The sequence below is a fragment of the Euleptes europaea genome, chromosome 15 (genome assembly GCF_029931775.1).
Source record: "Euleptes europaea isolate rEulEur1 chromosome 15, rEulEur1.hap1, whole genome shotgun sequence".
Lineage (NCBI taxonomy): Eukaryota > Metazoa > Chordata > Lepidosauria > Squamata > Sphaerodactylidae > Euleptes > Euleptes europaea.
The window spans coordinates 17877884-17905847 of NC_079326.1; the positions used below are offsets into that span (position 1 = coordinate 17877884).

Below are 27964 nucleotides of genomic sequence, written 5' to 3' on the forward strand. Positions count from 1 at the left end.
GGCTATTTCGCTGGATTCTTCTTTCTGAGCAAAGAGGTTGGTGCCAGAGAGTGCATGCAATCACCCGGAAACCAAGTATCCACTGAAATTTCTCTTCCGCCTCTCATTGTGAACAATCCCTACTCATGGCAAAGTGGCTATCTGGATGGTTTTCTGTGACTAGATCTTCAATTATGCACTGGATCAATGAAGCTACATTTAGGTGTTTGTAGTGGTATGGGAAATGGTGGCTTCTTCCTGTGGCAAATTATTCAGACAATCTGTACACAATGGGCTAGAAGCCACTATGTGCAGATGGCTGTTCAAAACTGTTTAGGACTTTGACAAAGGACTCATCAGGGCCAGGCCTAACTAGGGTTGCTAGTCCCAGGGTGGGAAATTCCTGGAGATTTTGGGGTCGAGTCTGGGGAGGGAAGAATTTGGGGAGGGGAGGGTCCTCAGCTGGATATAATGCCATGGTCCACCCTCCAAAGCAGCTCTTTTCTCCAGGGGGACAGATCTCTGTCAAGTGGAGATCAGTTGTAATTCCAGGAGGTCTCCAGGCTCCATTAGGAGGTTGGCACCCTAGGTCTGGCAACAACCATTCGGTGACTTGATACCACCTGGTTTGGATGAGTCATATAGGCCTAGCTGCTTACTACCGTTCAACAGCAGCCACCCTATGAAAGCCAGTGTGGAATAGCTAGCTGATACAGAGTAGGTTCTGAGAGAGCCAGGTTCGAATCCCCTCCTGGCTGTGGAAGCTCACTGGGTGATTTTGGACTAGTCACATACTTTCAGCCTAGCCTACCACACATGTTGTGAAGATAAAAAGGAGGAGAATAATGTAAACTGCTTTGGTCTCAAATGTGGAGAAGGTGGGGTATAAATGAAGTAAATAAATAATAAATATAGCTGAAGATGGGAGGCAGAAAAAAGGTAGGTTGGTAAATGGCTGAGAAGGAGAGAATGAGGCAGGGAAAGGGGATAGGATATTGGGGTGGCCAGGTGGAAGGAAAAAGGAAATACTGTGAGGAGGGAGATACAGGGGAAATGAGGTGCACCCCCACAAGTCCTTGATGGTTCCCTACCATGCAGTGTTCAGCACCACACAACTGGGCCTTAGTTTTTCTAGGTAGAGGCTTCTGGGCAAGATAAGGAAAGCTTAAGACAGAGGGGCAGATAAATGTAGGTTGGCTGTTGGGTGGGAATGATAGAACGAAGCAGGAAAAAGGGAAAGGCTATGGGGCTTTTCAGGGAAAGGAAAGATGATAGTGTGGGAGTGCGAAATGAGATGCAGGTTCCCACTCTACTACTGATTGTATTGATTATAGTCTTATAGTAGAATGCTATTGTTGGTATTTTATTCATCATATTGAATTAATTCTATCAGTTTATAGTTTTACTTTTGGGCAAGATTTTTTCATGGAGATAGGATAAAAACCATTTAAAATACATAAATACTAGTCCCATGCTTCCACTACAGTTTATAGGTTAGCAAGCTTATGACTAGGCTTTAAGTGTTCTGAATTATATACTTCAAAGCACTAGCAGTATGGATGGTAGATTTGTGCTCCACATTAAATAATGTCATAAATCACATTAAATAATGTCACAGATGATTCATAAATGCAATTCTTATGTCCCCAACTCTATGCTGAAAGGGCGTATACAAATCTTTGTTTCTATGATACTCCCCCAGGTGTGCTCAGAATCCAAAAACATTCAGTTTTTCCTGGAAGCACTCAACAAACCTTTTCCATGACATTTTATTTAGATACTAGAAATCTTCTGAGAACACTCCCATGATATAAACATAGCACAGGAAGATATCATAAGGACCATCATTTACGTGTTCTTTCCTTCAGATGTCTAGTTTGTCATTTTTCCAAGGAATCAAATAAAGAGATTTAGATTATAGCGTGCTATTGTAAGCGGCTAGTTGTAAAATCTGATTTGGAAATGCTTCTTAGCTTACCTGCAGCAGCTAAATGAAAAAAAGTGAAAACCACATTCTATAATGGATTGGTATCAGAAAACTTGGGAAACTGTGTTAATGACAAAACATTATGTGAGATCCAAGCACATGTTCTTTACTGTAGCTAATCAATGTGTAGAGAATGGGTCTAGGTTTATTACATTTAGAAATAGTAAACTCCAACATAGACTTCTGACTTATGTATCTTTTGATTGGATATAATCTTTAGGATTGCATGTTATAGTTTTTTATTCTATTAGTGTTTTGTATGAAAATAAAGAAGGGGTTTTCCTGAACGCACGCCTTACTGCATTGTTTTGATGACACACGTTCTCTGAAGAACACTATGATATGTTTTGGTGATACTCTCCTTTTTCTTCTTTCTTTTTTTGATGCATTAGAGAATGAAAAAAGAAGAAGTGAATATTACCCTTTGCCCACTACAGACCATCATGGGCCTGAGGAGAAAACATGGTTGAATTCAGCAGAGTATACCGCTTTGCTGCCCCAAAGCCAACAAAAAGAAAACGCCTGCTAACAGTGATCCAATTCTTGCACAAGGGGTTGTGTAAGAGTGTGCACAAGACTTCATGCACTGTTAGATAGACTATAGCAGTTCTTATGGCTTTCATTATGCAAGAAATTGCACAACCTTTTGCCCAAGCAGAAGACCATCTTTGGATGTAGTTTCAGAAGGTAGTCATGTTGGTCTGCAGTAGATCAGTGAGATTTGAGTCCAGTAGCCCTTAGATCTTAGGGATAAGTCCCCCCGCCCCCCAGATATCATACTCCCCTGCAGAACAGGCTATGGAGGGTATGAACTCCTGCTTCAAAATTACATCTGGCCACAGTTATAACTATTTTGGCTTTACAAACCTAAAAAAAAAAAAGTATTGGCTCCTACACTATTCTTGCTGATCGACAAAGTAAAGCAGATAGACAAAATAAAGAGAAAGCAGGAGGCATGCTCTCCCCTACCTCTGAATTGTTTGCTTATGCAAATGATGCCAGAATAGTGACTTTTCCAGCCTTTTCCAAGATGTATCTGTCCACTATAGAGACTATTTCTTTAATAATAGATAGAAACATCTTTGAAATGACATCAAGACATCAGAGTAGAAGAGAATCCTTGGGTATTATCACATAGCTTAAATGAATATCATTGTGTGGGGGAGGGAGGCTGAGAAGAAAAAAATATGTGTACACAAAGCATAAATGTTACAGAAGAAAGACACACACTTCAGAATAACATTGGCTTGATTAACATAATTCTGAGTGGAGAGGTGGATGTGAAATACCTGATGAAGAGCTAATGCTATTTGTCTTTGTTCCCATGAACACAGCCTCTGTCACATATATATTTCTCCTTGTGGCCTGGAGCTAGTCTCTCCATACGGTGGTTAAAGGATTGTAATGGGAATTTACATGTAGCTTGAAAAGTAAATACCCAAGAGACAGATTTAGGAGCGCTAGCTGAAATCTGAGCAAAATTTAGGCTAAATGTCTGATAACATCTCCTGACAGAAAGCTCTTTAAAGCTGTGGCAGATTCCCCCAAGGGAAAAAGGAAGAAGTTCCACGGCTTGGGCAATTTCCAATTAGACTAAATAAAGGACTTCAGAATATACTGCAGTGAGCTACCTTATATTGGCTGATAATACTTAATATGATCTACAAATCTTTTACTTTTCTATTTTATGTTTCTGTGTATTGACTTTTTTTTATAATAGTTCCCATTTATTATTTAATGCTGGCATAGCAAACAAGGATCTTTCAAGGTTCTCATCCCTTTCGTTCATATTATGAATTTTAGAGGCTTGTTAACATTTTAACCCCAAATCATTAGCTTATTTGCCTTTGAAATAATGTTAACACTGTGACATTACTTGTATTCACACACAACTGACTGGACTCTATAGACCTTTTCAGTCATTACAAGACTGTGTACTGGGAACCCAACAACTGTGTGCGCTATCCATGATCCTCCCAATATGCATGGCTGCCATGTGGTGTGGACAAGGACAACGTGCATATTTACTATGCACATGCCTTGGTAGATGTAAACTGACCGCTAGCTTTTTCAGGATTAATGTTTACGTGTACTGAAGCTGTATGTGCATAGTAGTATGTGAGAACTCCTGTTAACACAGCATGGGGACCACCCATATCACAAGGATTGGGGGTAGACTGTGCTCGTGATATGCATGGTTGGTGAGTTCTTGGTACAAGAGACTGTATGTCTGAGAAACCATGCATTGTTCGAATATTCAGACTTCACTGCAGTGTCATGGGATCTCTCATAGAGAAGCAATTCCCATGACATAAAACCCACTTATGCTTTCCAAGCTGAATCAGCACACTGCCAAAGATGGGATGGGGGACAGAGTAGGCTGATAGTTGTTCAGGATTTTAAAAAATGTCCCAGTTACCAAATATCAGGGTTTTGTTTTTTGTTTTTTTACACCATAGCCAACGTGAATAAGTCTTTTCCCTGCAGCTTTTTTTTTTTTTTTGCCTGTAATAAACATCTTTATGCTACATGTGTTGTTGGCAAGAAGCTCTTAAACTACAGATGGTGGAGCGGATCTCTTTATTTGTCTGTCCTTTCCTTTCTCAGAAATGCTAAAACAACTGAGCACATAAACAAATTAATATATTTCTGCCAAATCAAAGTCACTTTTAGAGTAGATGATATATGTTGGCCTGCACAATAATTTGATTTAATTAGTCACTGTTGATTGCACTAGTTGCTCCCCCCTTTTTTATTTGAAAGACGACGAAGAAGAAGAGTTGGTTTTTATATGCCGACTTTCCCTACCACTTAAGGAAGAATCAGACGGGCTTACAATCACCTTCCCTTCCCCTCCCCACAACAGACACCCTGTGAGGTAGGTGGGGCTGAGAGAGTGTGCCTAGCGCAAGGTCCCCCAGCTGGCTTCATGTGTAGGAGTGGGGAAACAAATCCAGTTCACCAGATTAGCCTCCGCTGCTCATGTGGAGGAGTGGGGAATCAAACTCGGTTCTCCAGACTCCACCGCTCTTCACCACTACACCACGCTGGCTCTCCAGACAGGAGAAACTACTTTCAGTGTGTGTGTGTGAGTGTGTGTGTGTGTGTGTGTGAATCACCAAAATCACAACAGCTGATTGTGAAGTGGGCCAACTCATGTTGATAATGAAAGCTGCAAAACCAGCTGGGGTATAAATACCTTAAATAGATAAACAAATACAATAATACCCTGTTCCCTTTATCAAAGGCCTGAATTCATGTAGGCTTGGACTTTCATTCCATTTGCACTGCATTGTCTTCCATGGCAGACAGCACTCTTCTGGTGATCACCCTTTTCTGCTCATGTGAAATGCAGGGTCTTGCGTGAGCAGAAAGCATCCACTGTTGGAGAACCACAGTCCACAGTACAGGATCGCAGTCTTCAGCAGAGAACCATATTACATAATTGGAAGGAAAGTATAGGATCCAAGACATAGCGGTTCATTCATTCCTTATGTCCATATCCCACCCTTCTCCTAAGGAACCTAAGGAGCCCAGGCTGGCATATACTCCAAAGAGCCCAGGGTTATCCATTGAGCGTTCTGGCCCCAAACAAGGATTCTCACCCACTGGCTCTCAATTCTCACATCATTAAACCCTTTCTAATTCCTTCTTTTACTGAATCCCACTGTAGCTTATTCACTACACAGTATCAAGAGACTACAGGCTCTTTAGATAACCGATTTATAACATATGTTGCTTAGCATCATGAAATATGGGTACTAGATAGTTTCACCTATTGCTTATATATTTCTTCTATTTTAAAATCTCTTACAGTGATTATTTAAACTGGGAACATAAAATCGAGGATCAAATAGGACACCCTTTAGCAAAGGTCAGCAACCTTTTCTAATTAAAGAGCTACTACGTCAAAATCCAGAGCAAGAGATCAACAAAGAGCTAGTATAAGAAACTTCATTTGCATAACATCAATTGCAAAACTTAATGTTGTTGATAATCGACCAAGTTTACCAAGTTCATCACCTCTTCATCACTAGCTAGCTCATCCGAGGGTAGCAACAACCCCCTCTTCAACCCTCTCCCTCCCTCTTGTAAGACTCCCTGCCCCTGCCTTGTTGGAACCTAGGGGAGGGGTTGTGGCTCAGTGGTAGAGCATCTGCTTGGCATGCAGAAGGTCCCAGGTTCAACCCTGGCATCTCCAGTTAAAGGGACTAGGCAAGTAGGTGATGTGAAAGACCTCTGCCTGAGACCCTGGAGAGCCGCTGCCGGTCTGAGTAGACAATACTGACTTTGATGAACCAAGGGTCTCCGTCAGTTCCAGCATCTTACTTATCCTGTCTTTTTTAGTCGGTATCTCATCTGTCTTCCATTTAGGGCCGAAATATATTTTTGAGGAAGACTTGAAAGACACAGACTAGGTTAAATATTTTGGTAAAATATTTTGATATCTCATTTTCACTTCACATAATGCTCCCATATTACATCATTATATGTTCAAATGAGCCCATTATTTAATGCTTAATTAGAATTTACCATTTGTTGACGTGTTATGACTAAGCTGCAGTTTTGATACAACTGAGAAATGAACAGAACCTCCAAGCACTATACATTACTCCTGTAATTTGTAAGTGGGAAAATAAGAATAGATTTGTTGGATGAACTGAAAGTAGTGGTGCTGAATCCATTGTACTTTGGCAGTGGCTTCAAATCCACAGGGTATTAGTCCTTTTTACCATGATGTGTGCACAAGCCTATGTGCATAAAATAGTTTCTAGTTAGGTTACCCTGAAGAAAGAAGGAAATGTACATGCCTTACAGCCCATTCCTGAAAGTTTTCGCCGAAAGTCTTCAGGAGGCAGCGTGACCTCGCTGCCAGCGTAAGTGCGTGCACTCGCACGATTACACGCACTTACACTGGTGGCAAGGCCAGTCCCACCGGTGGCCGAGCACCACAGGACTGCGCCTCGCCCCCCCTGTCGGCATGGCCTCTCCAGGGGCACAGGCCATGGTGTAAAGAGGCCGCGTTGGCGCAGGGGGGGGTCTTCCGGGGGGAGGAGCTGCCGGTTGGGCGGCTTCCTATCTCAGTTCGGCCCAGTATGCCGGTGCCGGGAATGGCAGTGCTGCGCCTGCTTTTTAGTAGGAACAGCCTCGCTGTTTCCTATGGGGCGAAAGGCCCCAGTAAAACAAAAACAAAACCCCCTGCGAAATGGCTTTTGTTTGTTTTACGGCATACAGGAATCGGCTTAGGAAGAGGCGCCACTGTGCCTCTTCCCCGCCGTCCCCGTACCCTGTCATTTCAGGAATGGGCTGTTAGTGCCTCTGAAATAAAATGCTAAGCATAATTTAATATACTTGCCCAAGAAGCTCGAGAACCATGCATTTTACCTATCCTGGCAATTAGAACATGGCCTCTTCTCTATCCTAATGACAACACTAGTGACAATACTGAGATACCATCTAAAATATAAAGAAGATAGAACTTTGCTGCACCGATTCAAGATGCTGGTGTTGCAGCCAGTTTACCTTAAGGACCACCTACTCCCATATGAACCTACCCAACCACTACAGTCATCTTATGAGGCCCTGATTGTGGGTGTCTCTGGCATGTGAAATCAGATGGGTAGCAACCCAAGAACATGCCTTCTCAGTCATGACACCAGAATTCTGGAACATTTGTCCACCACTATTGTCTTTGGTCAGTGGGTGAAGATTTTTGTTTACACTGGCATTTCCTCAGTGACCTTGCTTCCTGTATGTGTGTATGTTTATGTGTTTGTGTTTTGTTGGATTTTTTAAAAATATTATATTTCTAATCAGGAGATGGTGGTACATATGCATTTTAAAATTTGTTTTAATGTTATGACTGTTCACTGCCTTGGGGACTGTGAACTGGTTGGAAAGGCAGAACAAAAATGCTTTAAATAAATAAACCCTGTGGTAAGGTTGCCAGCACTCGGTCATACTGTGAAGCAGAATTTACTGTATTAGTGCGGGTTATTATCCAGGGAATTTTCAACAGCCTAATCCATGTCAATAACAGCTAAAGGTAGGAGATAGGGGAGTTCATTGAGGGATAATCTCAACTCGGTGTTGAGAGTCATGGTACAGTTCATGATACAAGATTTGCCATAGGTATGCCAATTCTATTGGCAATACTAACATCTAGACTGATTTAATTCTCACACATTTGTCATGTGATAGAGAAGCATGCTGGGCTATTAGCAGAAGCTCTCAGCTTGTGAATTCAGGGCTTGGAGGTGCTGAATATTCTAAAAAGAATGTTCTTCAGTGCAGAAACATCCTGAGATTGCACCAGCCCTTTGGAAACATAGAGCAATCTCATTTGCTCATAACTGTCTAATCTGCAGTGAGCTATTGGAATGGAGTGGACTCCATGGAATGATGCTTTTTGTAAATGCACTAATTAATTCATCCATCCATCCATCCATCCATCCAATTTCTAGCCTGCCCTTTCCTGACCAAGTCAGGCTCAGGGTGGCTTACAGCAGATTTCAGCAATTTAAAACATATCAATTACAGTTTAAAAATTCCACAGTATATATTAAAATTCTAATGTGGCCCTTAAAATCATATCACAATAGTAGGGAACCAGACAGAGAGGAAAACAGAGAAAAAGAAAGAGCAGGGTAAAAAGGTATGGGGGTTAGGAATAGGCAAAATATATATAAATAACAAATAAAAGGGAATGGAGGGAGTCCAGCTAAAATGGAAACCATTACCGTCTTCAACTCTAGGCCTGGTGGAACATCTCGGTCTTACAGGCCCTGGGGAATTGCATCAAGTCCCGCAGGGCCCAGGTCTCACTTGGTAGAGAGTTCCACCAGGCCAGGGCCAGACTAAAAAGGCTCTGGCTCTGGTTGAGGACAGCTAGATGTGCTCTGGGCCAGGGACCACCAGCATGTGGTGGTTGAACATAGCATTCTTTTGGAGGTGTATCAGGAGAGGTGGTCCTGCAGGTACAATTGTCCCAGACCGTTTAGGGCTTTGAATGTCAATAGCAGAACCTTGAACCTGATCCGGTACTTAACCTGGAGCTAGTGCAGCTGGCAGAGCACTGGTGATATATGCATTCTCCATGGGGTCCCTATAAGGACCCGCGCCACCACATTCTGGGCCAGGTAAGGTTTCCAGAGCAGCCTCAAGGGTAGCCCTGCATAGAGTGAGTTACAGTAGTCTAATCTAGAGATGACTGGTGCATGGATCACTGTGGCTAGGTCAGGGTGAGATAGGAAGGGCACCAGTTGCCTAACCTGGTGAAGATGGGAAAATGCCACTCTGGCAACATTTGTGACCTCTGCCTCCATTGAAAGATAGGCATCCAGAGTCACACCCAAACTTCTGACAGCTGATGCTGGTGTTAATGGCACACAGTCAAGAGTTGGGAGCTGGCATCCCAACCCTAGGTCTCCCTGGCCCAGCCACAGAACCTCCAACTTTGATGGATTTAGTTTCAGTCAACTCTCTTTCAGACACTTCACCACAGCCTCCAGACATCTGGCCAATACATCTGGGGTGGCATCCGGCTGGCCATCCACTACACACTCTGTCCCTGACTTTGGAGAAATGAAACTAGCCACTGCCCAGCTGTCTCACATATCCCAGTATTGGCAAAGTGGAGGGTCAGTAGATCGTGATCAACCTTGTCAAACGCTGCCGTCAGATCAAATAATAACAGCAACGCTGACCCACCTCGATTCAGCTGTCTCTAGAGATCATCCGTGAAGGTGACCAAAGCCATCTTTGTCCCATGGGCAGGTCGGAAGCCGGACTGAAATGGGTCCAGAGCCAATGTGTCCTCCAGAAAAGCTTGGACCTGTTCCACTGTCACACTCCCAACTACCTTACCCAGGAACAGAAGGTTTGACACTGGGAAGTAGTTGGCCAGATGAGTGGGATCCAGAGATGTTCTTTTAAAAAATGGCCTTCTGCCTCTTTCAATCCCACTGGGAAGTCCTCCGAACTCAGAGAGAGATTAATAATGTCCACCAGGAAATTACCACTGGCTTTCACCACCACAACATTGCTTTCACCAGTCATGATGGAAACAGGTCTAAGGGTCAAGTGGTAGGCTTCACAGCAACCAAGATCCTATCAACATCAGTCTGGGAGAGACAGCTGAATTGGTCCAGCACAGGACCAGAAGACAGCCAAGGGGCCTCCCGTTCACTCACTGTATCAAGATTGGTGGGGAGGTCCTGGCAGGGTGACAAAATTTTATCCACTTGCAAAAGCTTCACAGCTAATTGCCGAATCATTATCATTTTGGGAACCCTCCGAGAGGGAAGTTGAAGACTTAATTATTCTAAATGATTGTGCTGGGCGTGAGCTAGTAGATGCAATGGAGGCCGCATAATATTCCTTTTTAGTAGCCTTCACCATCTCATAGAATCTCATAAACATCCTATAAAATGCTCTTGTAGCTTTGTCATAAGTTTACCACCAAACCCACTCTTGTCATCTAAGCTCCCATTTCTTCCGCCAGAGCTCCATGGTATACCTTGGTGCTAATTTGGAAAGGGGACGAAGAAGATTTAGGGGAGCAATCTCATTGATGGCTTCAGAAAGAGGGCCATGCCAGTCACCTAACGAGTTGCCGGGAGGCATCAGATCCCACAGAGCATTCTGGAACCCAACTGGGTCCGTTAACATAAATCATCTGGCCGCCTATGTAAGGAGGGGCTGGGACACCCAAACGGGCTTTCAGGGCAAAGTGATCTGGCCACAGCACTCTATCAATAGAGATTAGGCCCACATCTACCCCCATGCCAAAAATCAAATCCACTGTGTGGCCTGCTTGATGCTGGAGACCTGATACAACCTGAAATAGTCCCAGTGTCATCATGGAAGACACTACGCCCATAGCTTGCCAAGAAGCAGCCACATCAGCATAGACATTGAAGTCCCCCAGAACTATCAGCCTAGGGAACTCCAAGGCCCAGCCGAAGGGTTGAGAGGGTATCTGCTGTTGAGCTACGCGGCCGGTACACCAGATAAATAGCCGAACTTTCTTCAGCATCCCACACAGCATCAACACCAGAGATCTTTGGGACGGGGAGTGTCCTGAAAGAGAAAGATTCCTGAATCAGTATTGCCACCCCCCTCCCTGGCCCTTTGTCAGGGACTGAAAAACCTGGGGGTGGGACAGTTCTTTTAAGGCAACTGTTTTGCCTTCCTTCAGTCAGGTCTTGGTCACACACACCAGGCCCGCTTCATGTGCTGCAAAATGATTTTGAAGCGGTCTTATTGTTAACGGACCTGGTGTTGTACAACATCAGTGTCGGAGAAGGATTTCTATTCCTAGCCCCACCACCATCATGTCTCAGGATGGGATGAAGGTTGGAAGGAGACTGAGCATATGCCTCTTTCCTTTATAATACCTTCTCCCACCACCATACCCCTTCCATACACCCCAATCACTGGCTTCTCCAACCCAGTGCTGGCCACCCCTATACAAATAATGTTCATTTCCAACCCTCTGTAACCCACTCACCCACATCAGTGCAGCATACAATAATATGACTTAGCCTATACCACAAAACAACACTTCCAAACAACAAGTCTATTCCACTCCCCCCCCATGAACTTTAACTAACACTAATACACTACTTTAAACCTTCCAGATGACAACTTAAAACTCTGGAAGGAGATAAATATCTTTCATAGAGTCTTCATGACCTTCTGAATGCCGATTTTAATTACCAGTTAATATTTTGAGGAGAAAATTAATTACGTCTCCTCATTTCCCTTTTCTAAAATTGAAAAGTTTCAGCTGAAACACAAGCTTGTTTTTTTTTTTTTTGTGCTTTTCAGGACACAAGTTCACCTCCTCCAAACCAGCTGATATACTAATCTCTGCAACTGAAGCTAAGTGTATCTAAGCAGGAGAAGCAGTTGGTAGCAAGTGGTAATGATTTAAAGCCAAAACGTGAATACGAATTTCCTTCAGGAAGTATGCCTTCCTTATAACAAATGCCTGCAGTATTGAAGCTACTTTGAGCTTTGGAAACAGAATTCTGCAACTTTATGCTGGCTAGAGACTGAATTTGGCATGCAATGAATATTAATGCACGCGATATGTCTTGCACTTGGCAGGGTTTTAAATTTTCTACCTCTTTTCAACATGTTATGGGTGATTAAAGGATATATTTCTATTGCTGTTATTCATTTCTATGAACCTGTCTTGCAAAGTGTATCAAATTTCTACACTCTCTCTCTCTGGATGAATGCTTATATTCTTAAGTTTATCAAAACTAAAACTGAGCTTCTGGTTTTTCTTCCTGCTTCTCAATGGTTTTCCCAGCACTATATTTTCTTCTTGATAATATTACTGTTTGTTCTTCTTTTGAAGTTGACAATCTTGGAGGACTTTTTAATCATTATTTTCTCTCTCTTGTTCTTTATGTCCAGGATCTTGCCGAGCCTAGTTATTTTCAGTTGATCAATATATCTAGGATTTGCTCTTTTTTGACAGTACCAAAATGTTGATTCATTTTCTTATTTTTGTAATATCCTTCTTGCAGGCCTCTGTGCTTATAATCTTAAACCACCATCTGTCTTAAATGTGCCACTGACTTGATATTTTCTGCTCATTGTTCTGATCATATTATATCTTTGTACTTTTCATTGACTTATTCCCATCTCCACTTTAAGCTTTTTGCACTTTCAATGTCTCCTTAGTCTTTTCTTTCTCTATATGTTCCTCCTTGTGCCCTTTGTTCTATATACAACCATGCATCTATTTTAAGTGGATATTTTATGAACCTGGTTTAAACATATCATACAAACAATGGATACAATATTATTATATGAAGAGAAATACATAGAGAAATAATAGGAGTTTTCTTACCGTAAATTCTGACTCTACAAGTAAGCTTGTTTAAAGATTGACTGACTGTTTAAAAGTATGGATGATGCAAGCAATATTTATTTATCAAAATGCTTATATCTTGCACTTTTCCACTTTTAATAGAAATTAATGAAAGCTACAATTCTAATTATACTTAGAAGGAAATAAGTTACACTGGATTTACACTGAACTTACTTCCACGACACCATGGTGCACTGAAAAAGCAGCTGGGTCTGCCCTGGCTAGTATTTGGATGGGAGACCTCCAAGGAATACCAGGGAGGCAGACAATGGCAAACCACCTCTGAACATCCCTTGCCTTGAAAACCCCACCAGGGGTCGCCATAAATCAGTTGTGATTTGATGGCAAAAGAAAGTGAGCTGCAGGCGCCATGGGAATACTGTGGGAGGCAGTATATGCATGGCAGTTGCAGCCAGAAGGGTTATTTAGCAGAAATCTTCCCCCTCTTGCATGAGCCCACTCTGTTCATGGACAAGGTTGCACAAGAGGGGAGGAGAAATTCCTGCCAATTTCCCCTTATTACAGCTCCCACGCAAGGTTGTGCACAGAAATCATTCAGGGAGGGGGACCCACAAGATCTATTAATTGTAACTGCAGATCACCTGATGCTGATCAGTAAATTCAGGATTCTGGGAGGGGAAGCACGCACCCCATAGACACCCATGGCCCTATGCCATTCCCAAGGGTCCTGTGGCCCCCAGAAGCAGCACAAGGGGCTGCAGCAAGAAGGGGAATGTGGCAAAGATCCTTTCTGTAAACATGCTCTATTCGCAGTGCTAAGGATGCAAGCCATTAGGAAAATATAGCATGCCACATGCTTACAACACTCGTCACAACTGCAGGAGCAGACTCTAGTTATCATAATAAAGCATTTGAATGGTACACAAATATAATGATTAAAAATAATAAAGAAAGTATTTTGTCTAACAATGAAGCTGACCTCTAAGCTTTTCTATTCTACAAAGAGAAGGGATCGCTAACTCTCTGCCTTACTAATGCTGCATAAGAATTGGCAATTAGACAAATGCTGTGAGCACTATCTTTTAGAAGCAGAAAGTAATTATTTGTCTTTGCCAGACTGTGACGACAGGTAACATGACATTATTTAGAAGATACTTATGCATGCTAGATATTTATTATTCAAGGAAGACAGAATTTTCTTTAATCCTCAAGTTACCTAATTATTACTGGGTGCATACCCCTCAAGTGCAGCTATTCCTACATACCATCATTTTTACCACCCCTGTTAACTATGTACACTCAAAGTATATTAGAGAATATCTAATCTCCACAAACCAAGATAATGACCAGACTGGACAACAGTTTGCCATGACCAAGGTTAATGTGGCTTTCCGATTAACAGCATTGAAGCTGTGTTCTAGTATCACTGGCAGAACCTGTCCCTGTACAAATGACCAACTCTCTACAGAGGATAAAAACAAAGGAGAATGTAGCAATAGGGCAATACAGCAGTAGGCAAATAATGAGCTGGTTGTAGTTGTGAAATGGTTAAAACAAGAAGTAGCTTCAAAACAGAGGAAAACAGCATTAGTGGCCGGGATGACGTGTCTTGCTACCTATGTATATAGTAGTGGTTTCTTAGGAATCCATGTATTTTATACTTTTTATACTTGTATTTAGGTATTTTATATTTTTATATTTGGAATTTCTGCTTTTAATATCGATAGGATTTTAATCAACTGTTGACGATTCTTTCTTCTGCATGTGTCAGGCTATGTGCCGTATTAATAAATGACTGACTAAGGCATTAGTGGTCTGTATTCCAATCAATGCTGGAGACAGATCTAAATTACTGCTAGATTTTAAATTTTCAAAGGAAAATACAATTTTTTCATCCTGGAAGCATTTGCTAAGATCTTTTTTGAACCTAGCACAATCTAATCTCATGTTTGCGTAACATCTACTCCACTCCATGTTTAAGACTAAAGAAAGCTGTGGATTTTGCATCATGTCCAAGAGCACCCCCTTCCTCTTTCTGCTTAACATTCCGCTTAGAGTTTGGGTGGACTCGAAAGCTTGCTCACTTACTTCTGGATGTGTTACTTTGGTTGCAAAAGTCTGACTCAGCTGCTCTTCTGGAATTCATCAAAAAGGCTTCAAAGTGAAGTACCAGCTGCATTCATTAGCAATTTTGAGATTGTCAAACCCAGGTTCCAAAGCACTTGGACCTCCCTACTACAGAGAGAAATCAACCATTTCAAGTATTTCTTGCTTGCTATTGGAAGTTCATCCCCAGTGATGCTTAGTTGGGAGTCACATATGCCCACTGACTAGATCTTGTACTCTGTGTAGTAGTTTACACACCAAATGTGTTCACTTGGCCACCTGGCTTATTTTTGTCTCTCTCATACATATAACAGGAAACCACTTAACCTAAAAACATGCATTTTAGTCCATGAAGTCTTAGGAATTAAATATATTTATTAGTCTATAATGTACCACAGGATTCCCTTTATGTATATATACACACACAGACACACACACAAACATTTTTTGAAACTTTAGGCTAGCTGGTTGAAGAAACAGCCTCACTAGCTAAAGACTAGTAGCTCAGTGAGCAAAAATTTACAAATCCATAAAATAACCAATTGTGGACCAACGTATTAAGCAAATGTTAGAAAAACCATGTTGAAAGTGGCAAAGGACAAGGTAATCCGCCCCAGTAATCCTGGCTCCATGAACATGTCATTTCTTAAATGCATCTTGTATTCAATTATTATTACCAAATATAGCTGAATACGAGTGGATACTACAGTGTCCCCCCACCAAATCTGACATTGCTATGTGGTGTTCCTCAGTGCTCTATGTTATTATGAACTATTCTTGCATTGCCTATAAAAGGACCATAAGGAGGGTTGATTCCTTAAAAGAACTGACATGCAGTAACATTTGTTCGAGTGTTCAGCTGCTTCCTTTGCAAAGAAAAGCAAGTTGTCGTCCCCCCCAATGTCAATGTGCCTGTTATATTTCAGATTTCCAGTCCTCTCTTTAAAAATCATAACGCTGCAACTACAAAGAAGGATGTCTGTGTATACACATTCTCTTGTTAGGTCTAATACATTTTCCCTACTTGCTTGTCCCTGGGGTGCCTTAGAAAACAAACCACCCTCTGGAAGTGCCAGAAAACGTGTGATTATACAGGTGGCATTGTGCTCACATAAACGATAGCTGAAAAACTTGATTCACTGCCATTCTTCTTATCAAACTGTAACACCTCAGAGTACAGATTTTTTTTAAAAAAACACCAGAAAGAAGTGGAAATTGATTCAATGCTGCTGGTTTTGTTCGCCGGTGTTTTCACAGCTGGCAACCTATGGTGTTTGCCTCCAAAGGCACTTAAGAATTCTATAGATTTCCTTGGTTGAGAAGTGAGGAGATAAAGAATATATAATTCCTTTATCTGATCATGTGTAAAATGAATGGCTCAAAACAGTGTCGATGATTGCTAAATGATTCTCTTTAATTTCTATCAATGGGCTGATTGAAGAAATTAAGACTGACATTGATAAACTGCATTCCAAGACCTGTAAGGCTGTATAATTTAAAAAGATTTAAAAAATTAAACACATTTATTCGTTGTAGTCAAAACTTGTCCCCAAAAAAGAATAATTTTGGGGATCATTCCCTTTTTCCTCTTCTTCGTCATACTGACAACCTTGCTGTTCTAAAAGCAAAGCTTGTAAGTGTGATCCATTTGTATTTCATCATTCCATTCATCATTTATTTTGTTGCATGATTCTTCTCTATCTCAATAATTCATTATAGCACTCACCTAGTCTGACACCAGTTTTGCAGCTTTCTAATGTAAATGTATTTACTCAAATATGTCAGGGCTTAATAGAGACATTACAGTGTGACACATGCCAGATTTAATGCACAGGCCTCATTAATCAACTCCCTCCGTTCTTCCCCCATGCAAGACATCTGACTATGTTTTTGAAGAGGATACTGCGAAGGGTATTTTGGTCCTTAAAAAGCTACGATCTGATTAAGAACAAAGTAGATTATAAAGTAACAAATGAACAAACATTAAATATTATACTGAAGTAAATGACTCTTCTCAAAACAAAGGCAAATTAATACACTTTTAGTACTGGGGGAAATTGATACCATTTTTAGGCGAAGGCTGAAGAATCTCCAATTGTCTATATTAGGTTTCATGGTTTCAGTGTCAGGAGAGACCTGGTGTAGAATAGTTAACAAGAATGTGATCTGTGAAGTCCCCAGTTCAAATCTCGCCCTGGCCACAAATTAACTCAAGAGCAAATATCTCTCAAAGTTATATGGAAACAACACTAATCTGCTTCAGAATATTCTTGTAAGGTTTAAGAGCACTGAATATTTCAAAAGGAATTATAAATGCTAACTATGATGATGATTAAAAGAAAGTTAGTTTCACTAAATTGTACTGGAATCAGCAGAACCAAAATTTATTGCACCTGACTTGTCCAAATCAGTTGGATCCAGTGAAAATGCTTGTGGAAGGAACTGGGGAGTAGACCTTCCTCTGCCTTCTCCTAGCAGCTTTCTCTTTGTCTTAAAAATCCTCTCTGAAAGTTGGGACAGCCTCACAAACAAATCTATGACAGTATCAGAAGTTCTACTGATGAGGGCGAATTGAGTCAGACCACTTTCCACTCTCTCCTCTGTTAACAGAAGCCATCAGCAGAAGAGGGAAAGGAGGCAATCTTACCCGATTCTCTCTCATCACTGCACTGTCTAGTATTGTGGTGAGGCTCCTCCAACTCCCAGAGAGGATTTCTGAGACAAACAGTGAACTGTTTGGGAAGGGAAAGGTGGGGAACTATCAGCTTCATCAATTTCTTCTGCAGGCTCTTTTGCTGGCTCCAAACCATTGATTTAAATAGGTCTCGGGCTTTAGCCTGGGTTATTCTGCGCTTTACCGTAATAATATAACTTCTGCTATGTAGAATTTCTGCCATTCATAGTATCACTAAGCTGGAATCAGAGGATCAGGGCAAAAGTTTTCAGTCAGCAACAGCTGGGATGGTATTATCCAAGATGATGCCAGTGGAGTAATAGACACAGAAACAGCTTTGGTTTCCCACTAGTCTTCCATTGCTTTTGTACTGGGCTGTTAATTTATTAGCAATGCCATCCTAAGGAGAGTCACATCCATGTAAGCCCACTGACTTCACTGAATGTCTTATCGCCACATCATACTTCTTTTCAGGTGACTGTAGCCCTTTTCATACATTACAGTCCACACATACCAGGAGGCCAGCAGCCGTACATAGACCCTCTTGAGGTGCAGAGTTGCCATGCTGTCTGAAAGGAGCAACAAATGGATTTTCAGCTTAGTACATGTGAACTAAGACTCTAAAAAACACACAGAGGCTGTGCATGCATGCAACATTCATGTGTTCCTCTTTCAGACAAAATGGCTACTGCACATATCAGGAGGACTGCGGATATAACAAACTCCTGATACATGGGGTTCTCAGGCACCTGGTATGTAGTTTTTATTTATTTTATATGTTTAAAACATTTCTGTGCTGCCTTTCCACCCACATAGTGTTCCCAAGGTGGCGAACATCAAACCACTAAAACATTTCAATAGCATTTGTAATATCTGAGAAGGGTAACTGGGTTTACAGAAACTTTCCAGGAAAATATGGACCCCATCAGAAGCACAGCCTCCTCAAAAATAAGCATCCTCTCATATACACTTAGAGTAGGATTATATCATAAAACATTTAAGCACACTAAGGTGTTTATTACTTAATAAACACCTGGGCGGGCAGATAAGGGCTGAAAAAGACTGCTACATTAATTTACAATACTACTCTTTCACCTTTAATGTTGCTGTTTAAATGAGAAAGCTAGGGAGGATTGAATCAGAGTAATGCTGTATTAATCAACAGTCCTGAATGAACTCTTTAAATGAGATTTTGATGCTGTAATCAAAGTACTTTAAATGTTAAAACTTCCTTCTAAAGTTACTGCTCACAGCTAACAACAATTTTTTTCTATTTCACATTCCATCAAGTTATATCTGAAACACTCTTACAGAGAAAATTTCAGTCCCTACTTGAAATATATTTTCCCATCACCTGTCTTGCTTTCTTTGTGTGAACCGAAATGTGTGGTCAGGAAAATACCATCACAAGTACACAATACCAACAACCCTCAATTTCAAGAACATTTGAAGAGCCACTGTATTCAGCTCAAAAGTTTTTACTAAATAAGGATGCCTACAATAAAAAGGCACATGAAAGACAGACCTTTCTTTTCTGATCAGATTGCTTTTAAATTAAACTGCAGAACCTTTTGAAGAGTTGTTCTTGGAAAGCGAAAAATAATGTTATAAGAAAGTGGTTGCTATAAGGTAGATGAGTATCAAGAACTTTAATGGACTCATGCACCCAGAGACACAAAGGCTATAAAAAAGAAAATCCTTCACCTGAGTGTATACTTTTTATTACAGCACAATGTTGATTTGGTTTGTTTGAAGCCTCTCTTGATTCAGTTTGGTTTCCTTTTATTTTTAGAGGAATATTAAAGTTCCCAAAGTCAATTAGCACTACTTAATCTGTGCTGAAAAAATCTCCCTATAATTATATTAAAGTTTCCGAATGGCTAGCTCTTCTAAAATCATACAATCATACATAGTACTAAACAGAGAATTTAATCTAACCTTCCCTATGGTTGGAACTTAAATAGTAAGCTCTTCAGTTAAAGGTTCCTTTATTTTTCTTATATATTATAGGTTGGATCCCACCAGTACATTCTGCTTGTGTGAGCATGCTCATGTGTCACTGTATTTTTATCCCGTGCCTTTCTCCAGGGACCAAATGGAAGCAGACATGATTCTTCCTTCCTCCAATCTGCCCTCACACCAACCCTGTGAGGAAGATCAAGCTGAAAGTGTGTCTGATCCAAGGTCTTCTAGTGAACTTCATGACTGAGTGAAGATCTGAACCTGGGCTCTCCCTGGTCCTGAGACTCTAAGGGCAGGAAGGCACTGCGTCGGCATTCGGGCCCCCTGCGCTGGCATCCGAGCAATTTATGCCAGCGTTAGTGGCCCGAACACCAGTGGGAAGGCCCAGATGCCGGTCACCAGTCACTGCCGTGGAAGCACCACCCTGGGACGCCGACAGGGCCTTCCACTGGTGTACCACTGTTATCAAAGCCAGCGCCAGCATCCCGGGAGGCATTCCTGGGACATTCCGGTGCTGGGCAGGAGGAGGAGCCACCTTTAGGTGGCCCCCAAAGCCCTTTTGGGCCATTAATGCCCCGTTTTTGGAGAGAGAGATACGCCACCTTTTTAGGTGGTGTATCTCCCATGCAACCCTATGAAGGGTTGCACAGATTTTTTACGCCGCAGGGAGGTTTCGGCGGGGCTGCTGCCTCCTATAACCGGCGCAGGCATTCCTCTCAGGAATGCGCTGTAAATCACTACCTCACACTGACTCTAGTCTAGAGTCACCCAACAATGCAAAAGGCTACTGCAGTGTGGTAGCAGGCTCTTGCATTGGCAGACTATTCATTGTATGGCGGAAACTTGCCTCGCTAATGGTACAGACTGGAAAGCGTCCGTTTTATATAACTGGATGCTTATCTATGTATGTTTACATATTGTAACCTACCATACAGTTTGGAAGATAGTCATTAATTGGATGCAGCAGAGGGAGGCCTTGATATTCGTCCATTGGCAATAAAGTGCAAGAAAACTGAAACCTGGATGGTTCCTTATGCTTTTATCACATATAAGACAGCATTCTTTGAATGTTCATGTTTGCATAGAGGTTTCAATATTGGAATCATGCATTTTGAGACAGAAAGAAAGAGGAGGGAGACTTTATGATGGGAAGCTTATGAGTTAACCAGTTCTGGGCTCATGCAATTTTTAGGTATGTAACTTCAGATGTGTTTCATGATAGCTATTCTATGACTCAAGGATCCCCTTGCCTTAAAGTCACCTTGTGAAGGTATGATGTATGGGAGAACAGTTCAGATCCATATTGGTATGTATTTTGCAACTCTTAAATAAAATTAAAAAGTGCCTGGGAAATGAATTTTTATGCATGCATTATTTTAAAGATAACCCTGTGCCTATCTGTTGAAGTGATGAAACTCCATTGTTTTGCAAATTTGTGCCATATTTGTGGGGTTTGGGACATTACTTTAACTTGCAAATTAGCTTAGTGTTTAGAAGAATTATCCATATGCAGAGTTTAAAATGACAATGTTAATAAGGAGAGTTATCCTCATACAGATAACTGTCTTTTCCCTCGCTATCTCAGCATATACATCCTCCACTTTGCATGGTTGAATCTTTAGTTTTTCTAGCTAAAAAGTAAAAAAAAAAAGTAGAATGTTTCATTAAAATGTGGCCACACGACAATTCATCACCATAATCTTTAAATTACAGTTTTGAAGCAGCTGCCATGATTGGGAAGAAGTCGGAAACAAAAGAACATAAAAAGCAGATTGTCTAGAGTGTGGCACCCTGGGAGCCTCAAGCTGTGAGCTGGCAGCAAAGACACCTTCAGCGGGATAGAAGCAGGATGAAGATGAATAATAGCCACAAAGCCCATCCCCAAATATTACAGCATTATTTAAACCTGGGCCCAGACTATGTTTGTAAGACTCAACCCCAGAATGCATAAGTGTATACATTAATAAATTTGAACTGACATGTCTTGATAACAAGAAATTCTACTAGAATTCTTTCCAGAATCTGCTACATTCATACTAGAGTATTATACACTGCATAATGATATACAGATATCCAAGAGTTATTCAAGAGTTATCCCCAGAACTGAAACATTTCATATGATCCAGTTATATTGATATGTCCAGGCTTCATTCATAGACCATAAAAAAGAGTTCTGCTGAATTAGATCAAAGCTGCATCTAGTCCAGCGCTGTTTTCTGCAGTGGTTAGACATAACCCCTTAGAAAGCCTATATGCAGGGTAGAGACTCCAAAGCTTCCCTCTGTTATCACTGTGCCAGCAATTCAGCGGAATACTTTCTTTAGACATGACAGTTTAATTTAGCCATCATGGCTAATATCCACTGATGGACCTGTCCTCCATAACTCTGAATAATCATCTTTCAAATTTATGCCAAAAGCCAATCTCTACATTTTAGGGTAGTGAATTCCATAAATATGTCTTGATTGTCCCACCCATCAGTTTAATTGGTGTCCCTGAGTTGCAGGAAACATAACTCGTAGCTCATCAGTACATGTACAGCCCCAAAAGATAGCAAGTAGCACCCCATCAGACCCATTTAAAGTCAGGAAAACAGTGCAAAGGGAAGGTCTAAGTTTCTTCTCTCTGTGTGCCACAGTCCCTGTTCGAGTTGGACCTGTACATGGGAAGTATACAACTTCAGAACATACCTCTCCAACCAAACCATGTCCCTGGGGAAAACATGGGCCTAGTTAAGTCACTGAAGAGTTGGGCCTAGTTAAGTCACTGAAGAGTAGGCTTCACACAAAAAGGTGCATTTTCCCTGTTACTCTCTTGGCGTGTTTTGCTTGTCCGTAGAGTATGGAAGAAATATAAAAAGAAGTAAGACTCTTGAAGCAAGCTGTCCTATCATCTGCACAACCTCTATATAATGCTCTGTAATTCAGATCACTTTGTCTTTTTGGAAATTACTTATTCTATAAACCTCACTGGAAACTGGATGTGATTGTGCCTAAGAACTGCAAAGATAGGCCTTACTATGCAAAACATTGCAGATCTCAAGTTTTTATTTGAAGAAGTGGGTCTATGCTTTAGCAAATTCAAGATAAATCACACAAAACTCTAAGTTAATGTGACTACTTGTGTTTCTAGTAACCAGCAGCCATGTATTTTCATCAAGTGTTAGGGTTGCCAAGTCTTGCCTAGCCTACCCACCAGTGGGAGACCTGGGGGAGAATGGGGGGACAGCCATCAGTGATGACATCCTATCACTTCTAAAGAAAACTCAGAAGTGACATCATGCCTCTCTAGAAATTGCTAGAAACTCTATGGTAAAACCACAGAGTTTGTGGTGATTCCTAGGGAGGACTGACATCACTTTCAGGTTCCCTGTCATAGGTCTGATGGCCAGTAAAAAAATTTTTTCCCACCACCACTCCAAGCAGCTGTGGGAAAGGGGAGCTGAGGTCAAAGGATTCCCTGTCCCCACCGGGGGGATGACATCCTCATCAAGTGTACAGAAACAAATCAGAATACCATCTCCCACAAACTGTGAGAATAAATACGAGTATATACATTTTTACATTTTTAAAAATCTAAAAATGAAAAATAAAACCTACTGAACAACCCAACAAGGAATTAAGCATGCTTTGTTCTCTGATTAAGCTGGGCTTAAGTATAATTAATTCTCTGTTGGACTGTTGCCTCTATAATGTAAAGAAAGAAAATGATCTGCATATTAATACTCAGTTTAATGCTGTTTTTACCTATTACGTGGCTTTGACATGTTGAATCAGTGATGGTGTGTTCATTATCTTCTTGGAAGCTTTCTGTTACCACGGTTGCCTGTATTGCGTACAAAAAAGTAATTAGAAACTTCCTCAAATATCTGTTCCAACAATATCATCAGAACGCCTGAGATCTTTTTTTTTTTTTAATTATTTTTATTATTTTCTACAATTCAACTAAAATAAACATATCTCAACAATATATTCAGTTGTAACTGCTTGTAACAAAAAAAGTTCATTGCTATTACTGAGAATATGTTATCTATAATATTCTATGCTATCTACTATATGTGACTTCCCCGCATCTTCTTCAGTCACTAATTCTACTGGTTAACACTTTTGCATTTCAAATTAATTTCTAATCCTTATTTTCTCTCATACAGACTTGCTTTAAGCTATCTATACTACTTCTATAAGCAATTTCAAGTCCTACCTAGTTATAATATTATCATCATTGTCTCTATATAACATTCTATTATTCTAAATTAAAGGGATTAGATCAATACATAAACAAATTTTCCCATTAAAAATTCATCAAAGTAAATCCACCGTGGCTCCCTTACACCCCAAAAATAAGCATCATTTTATCCATTATCTTGTTTTGGGAGGGGATCTGCCAGTCCTTCTTTATTTCCCAATCCCCACCCCCCGTTTTTCAATATAGTAGCTGCAATTCTGGCCTCTGAAGATGTAAAAGAAGATCCCGGTGATTGTATCCATTGGCTTCTTGTTAAAATTTCCAGCATCTTCTTGGTAAAATCCTTCATCATGTCTCCCTCCATCGCTGGCTGCCAGGAAGTGTTTTCTTGGGATAATAATGCTCCTCCTGTCAGCAGTGACTCAGACAAGTAAATTGTAGAGGTATTGAGTTCTCTCATGTTGCTCTCTCTCCTTGCCTGCTGGTCACTTGCAGCTACCTCTTTAAAATCTTGGGTCTTCATATTGTGGATCTCCTCAATAATTGTGTCCAGTTTTCCATTAATTGATTTAAATAGGATATTCATCACCTCAGCTAGTTGAAATGCTTGATGTGAGAGCACTTGTTGTTTTTCAAAGACTAAATCTTGTTGCACTGCAAACATGTCCATTTGTTTGAGTAACATCTCTTCCATCCTCTTGTTTGACATATCTGCTTGTATTCTTATATAGAAGCAGGCTTTGTAATTTTCAAGATATCCTCAATTATGCTTCAAAGCAGCACAGATAAAGAAAAGAAAGTAGACAGGAAACTGCAGTATCATAGACCCTGCGTCGTCTCCTCTCGGTGGTTAAGTAGTAGGAACGATTTGATGGTTACACCGGGGAGATTCACTTCAAGTCTTCCAATCTGCCCTGTCTTTTCGATGGTAACAAAGCCCTTCTTGTTATCTTCCGGTCTTAAGAGGCGACGTGGCTGGACATTGAATCAAAGAAGCCGGAAGTGGGGGGGGAAGGTTTTCGTCTCCCTCCCTCCCCTCAAAGCATTTAATTGGTAGTTGTAAAGTCATTCACAAGTCCCTTTTATTGTGTCTACTCACTGATCAAGTTGATAAGGTCTTAGTCAGTTCATTTAATGGCATTTGTTTATTTTAAAAGTCTCGTTACGCTGGGCAGGGAGTCGCCTGTTTTCGTAGGTGTTTTTATCGTCGTTCAGGTCTTCTCAATCAAGATAAAGGCAAAAAGTGTCTTTTTACTCACTCTGACTTCCAAAGGTGAGGCTTCTTGTTCTTTTCATAGATTATTTGATGTTAATGTATAGAGGAGGTCAAAGCCTATAATCCAAAGAGTCGTCCGTGGCAATGGTAGCCCCTATGCCGGCGGGGACAACTTCCAACTCTACGGGAGGCTTAAAAAAGCTCTCTCAGAGAATATGGGAGTCCAAACCGCTCTTGAAGGCTGCAGGGGAATTTCCTGCTTCCCGATCCACTATTTAGGACCGAGTTGGAGTGCTTTTTGCACTCCAAATCTAAACGACTCTTGGTGTTTCCTGGGAGCCCCCAGGAAACAATGGCGCTCGGACCAAACGCTCTACAGGAAGTCCAGAACGCCTGAGATCTTATAGTACCTCTCTTCTACATGTAGTTTCTATAGATAACCCTTAGGCAAATACCTTAACACAACATCCAAATTGTATATAATGGGTATTTTCTATGAATTACTTATAAATTGGTTCTAAACATTTTATTAAAAGCAAGAATATGCAACTGTCAAGAAAAAGTAAGTTTTGGAAAGGTACGATTCCTCAACAGGAAACATTTTATGCCATGATTTAATTTAATAAGAATTTAAAAACCACATGCAGGTCCCCTGTGCTTATCTCTCTACTAGAATATCATGTGTCATTCATTTCGCAGGAGGGAAACTGATTGTTTCATCCAGTGTTGCAGTCATTAATGATGGCATCTTCTTCATCTCTCTTAAAAGGCATTTCATTACCAAGATGGAAAGCACATCAAATTTAAAAATTCATGAAAGGCCAAAGGGCCAAAAAATACTTTACATACCGGCTACATGTTACTTTCATCTGTGCTCTATGTTAATCCAGAACCTACAAGGAAGGCTTTGAGTTGGGCAGTGCAATCCAAAGGGGGGGTAGTCTTGCCAGGGACGGAGCAGCCACGGTGCAGCCAGGCCACCTCCTGAGCAGTTTGCTGCGCCGAGGTGAGCAAGCCACACAGGCAAATTCCCCAAGCCCCCGTGGAACTGCGCAACACAGTTCCATGGGGCTACTCCACCATTTTGTTGAGTTCACGTCGGCAAAAAAAGGTGTTCCTGTGGTGAAAGGGCTTAGGCAGCTGACTCAAATCAGCCCCGCCCCTGGGAACGCCCCCTTTGGTGCCAGTGTGGGCCCCTGCACTTGAGGAACACTGCTGCCAAGGCTGCGCTGGTGCCTGTGCCTTTGCTGCTGCACCACTCCCCGGCGCCAGTGTAAGTTGCCCAGAGCCAGCGTTAATGCCCATTTGGATGGAGCAAGTGGTCATGCCACCTCTGAAGGACTTTTGGCCACCCCTCTCTTAGGACTGCACTGTGAGTGAAGTAATGTTTGGGGATTTCAGGTATTGATAAACCTGCAGCCCATTCCTGAGGTGGGGGGCTGAAAGTGCTCTGGAGACGGCGTGACCCCACCGCCAGGGTAAGTGGCCTCTTATCACGGAATAACAGGCACTTACGTTGGCGGCGGGGGCAGTTCCATTGGTGACTGGGTGCCATTCACCGCTCCTCCGATGCTGCAGCCTCTCCAGGACCTAAATCCCTGAAGAGAAATGCGGCGCCGGCATGGGACGGGTGTTCCCAGGGGCGGAGCTGATGGTAGTCAGCCTCCAAAGCCTTTCCAGCCCGGGTACGCCCCCTCTAGCAACAGCATTGCTGCGCCATGTTTTTCCTGGCGCAGCACCACTGTTTTCTATGGGGAAAAAACCTCATTTTCTTTTTTTAACTGTAAAAAAGGCTTTTTAATTCTTGCGGCAGCCGGGTAACCTCTTTGGAGGTGCCACGGCTGTGCCTCAGCGAAGCGTTCCTGGCCACCTGAAGGCTAAGGAAGGAGCTGTTTCTCTCCAATGTTTACAACAGAGGGTGGTAGGCCTGGCAACCAGGTCTGCCCCTGTTGATTCCAACAGGTAGCAGACCTCGTGTCTGACTCCAGAGGCCAGGTATATGTTTTCAATAGGACTTGGATGCCAGGTCTACTACTCATTAAAAACTGTGCTAAAATAACCTGAAAGAATCCCAAAATTTCAGGAGATAAATTTCAGAAATCCCAATATCTCAGCACTGCTTATGGAACAGGGAATTTCAGGCTCTGTTTTGTACTGGAAATATCCAAATACACACGCCTACTACTTGCCTCTGGCTTGACCATTTCTAGTTCCTGCCCAGGCATGTCAGTCTAGTTGAATTGGACCTGGCTGTCCCTGACATTAACATTCAGAAATAAATTCGGATTAGGAAAATTCGGACGCATACCCTAACTATATGGGTCAGAAAACAAGCTTATCATCCTAAGCAAATCCTTTGTGGTGACTTCTCAATGTAGATGCGTTCCATTGTTGCTAATGGAATGCGGGTTTAAAAAAATATGTGCAAGTGCCTGGTAATGGCACTCTCTTGTACAGACTACACACTACCAAGAGATAAGTGTTGTCTAAGTGATGGCATAATAGGCCCCTAAGCCTTTAATTAGTGCACTGAGAAAGAAAAGATTTAATTCTACAGCATATAAAAGAGACACTTTTGAAAATCCACTCTGAGGTGCATTAAAGTTAAAAAGCACATTTGATTTTGCCATTGAAATGAAATGAAATAGGTACATTCCATACCAAGTTTTGAAGTGCAAGTGTTAGTTACTGGTTTGACCCTCATCTCGAAATGTACTTCATATTGTTACAGAGGGGGAAGAAAAAAAGAAATCATCCCAGCACCGGGCTTTTGAAAAGGTTTATGCTGTTTTTCTCAAAAGACATTTTATTTCCCTTTTTAAGGAAAAAGAATGCACAATGGGAAATACTACCACATGCTAGTGTTTTCAATCACAGCTATCTCTCTTCTCTGAATTCTCTGCAATCTGATTCAAAGAAAGCAGCCCACAAAAAAAGAAGCAAAAAGAAGATTTTAACAGCACACTTCTAAACAGAGTTACACTTGCCAAATTCCATCTGAAGTCA

General features: G+C 41.4%; 1 protein-coding gene across 1 annotated transcript in view; it reads right to left on the reverse strand.

Annotated features, from left to right (window-relative positions):
• Nucleotides 1–27964, reverse strand: part of NCKAP5 (NCK associated protein 5) — a 649908-nt gene that overhangs the window by 78398 nt on the left and 543546 nt on the right. Inside the window, exon 14 of the mRNA XM_056861323.1 lies at nucleotides 23304–23382. Coding sequence (XP_056717301.1) covers nucleotides 23304–23382 — 79 coding nt within the window. The remainder of the gene's footprint in view (nucleotides 1–23303; nucleotides 23383–27964) is intronic.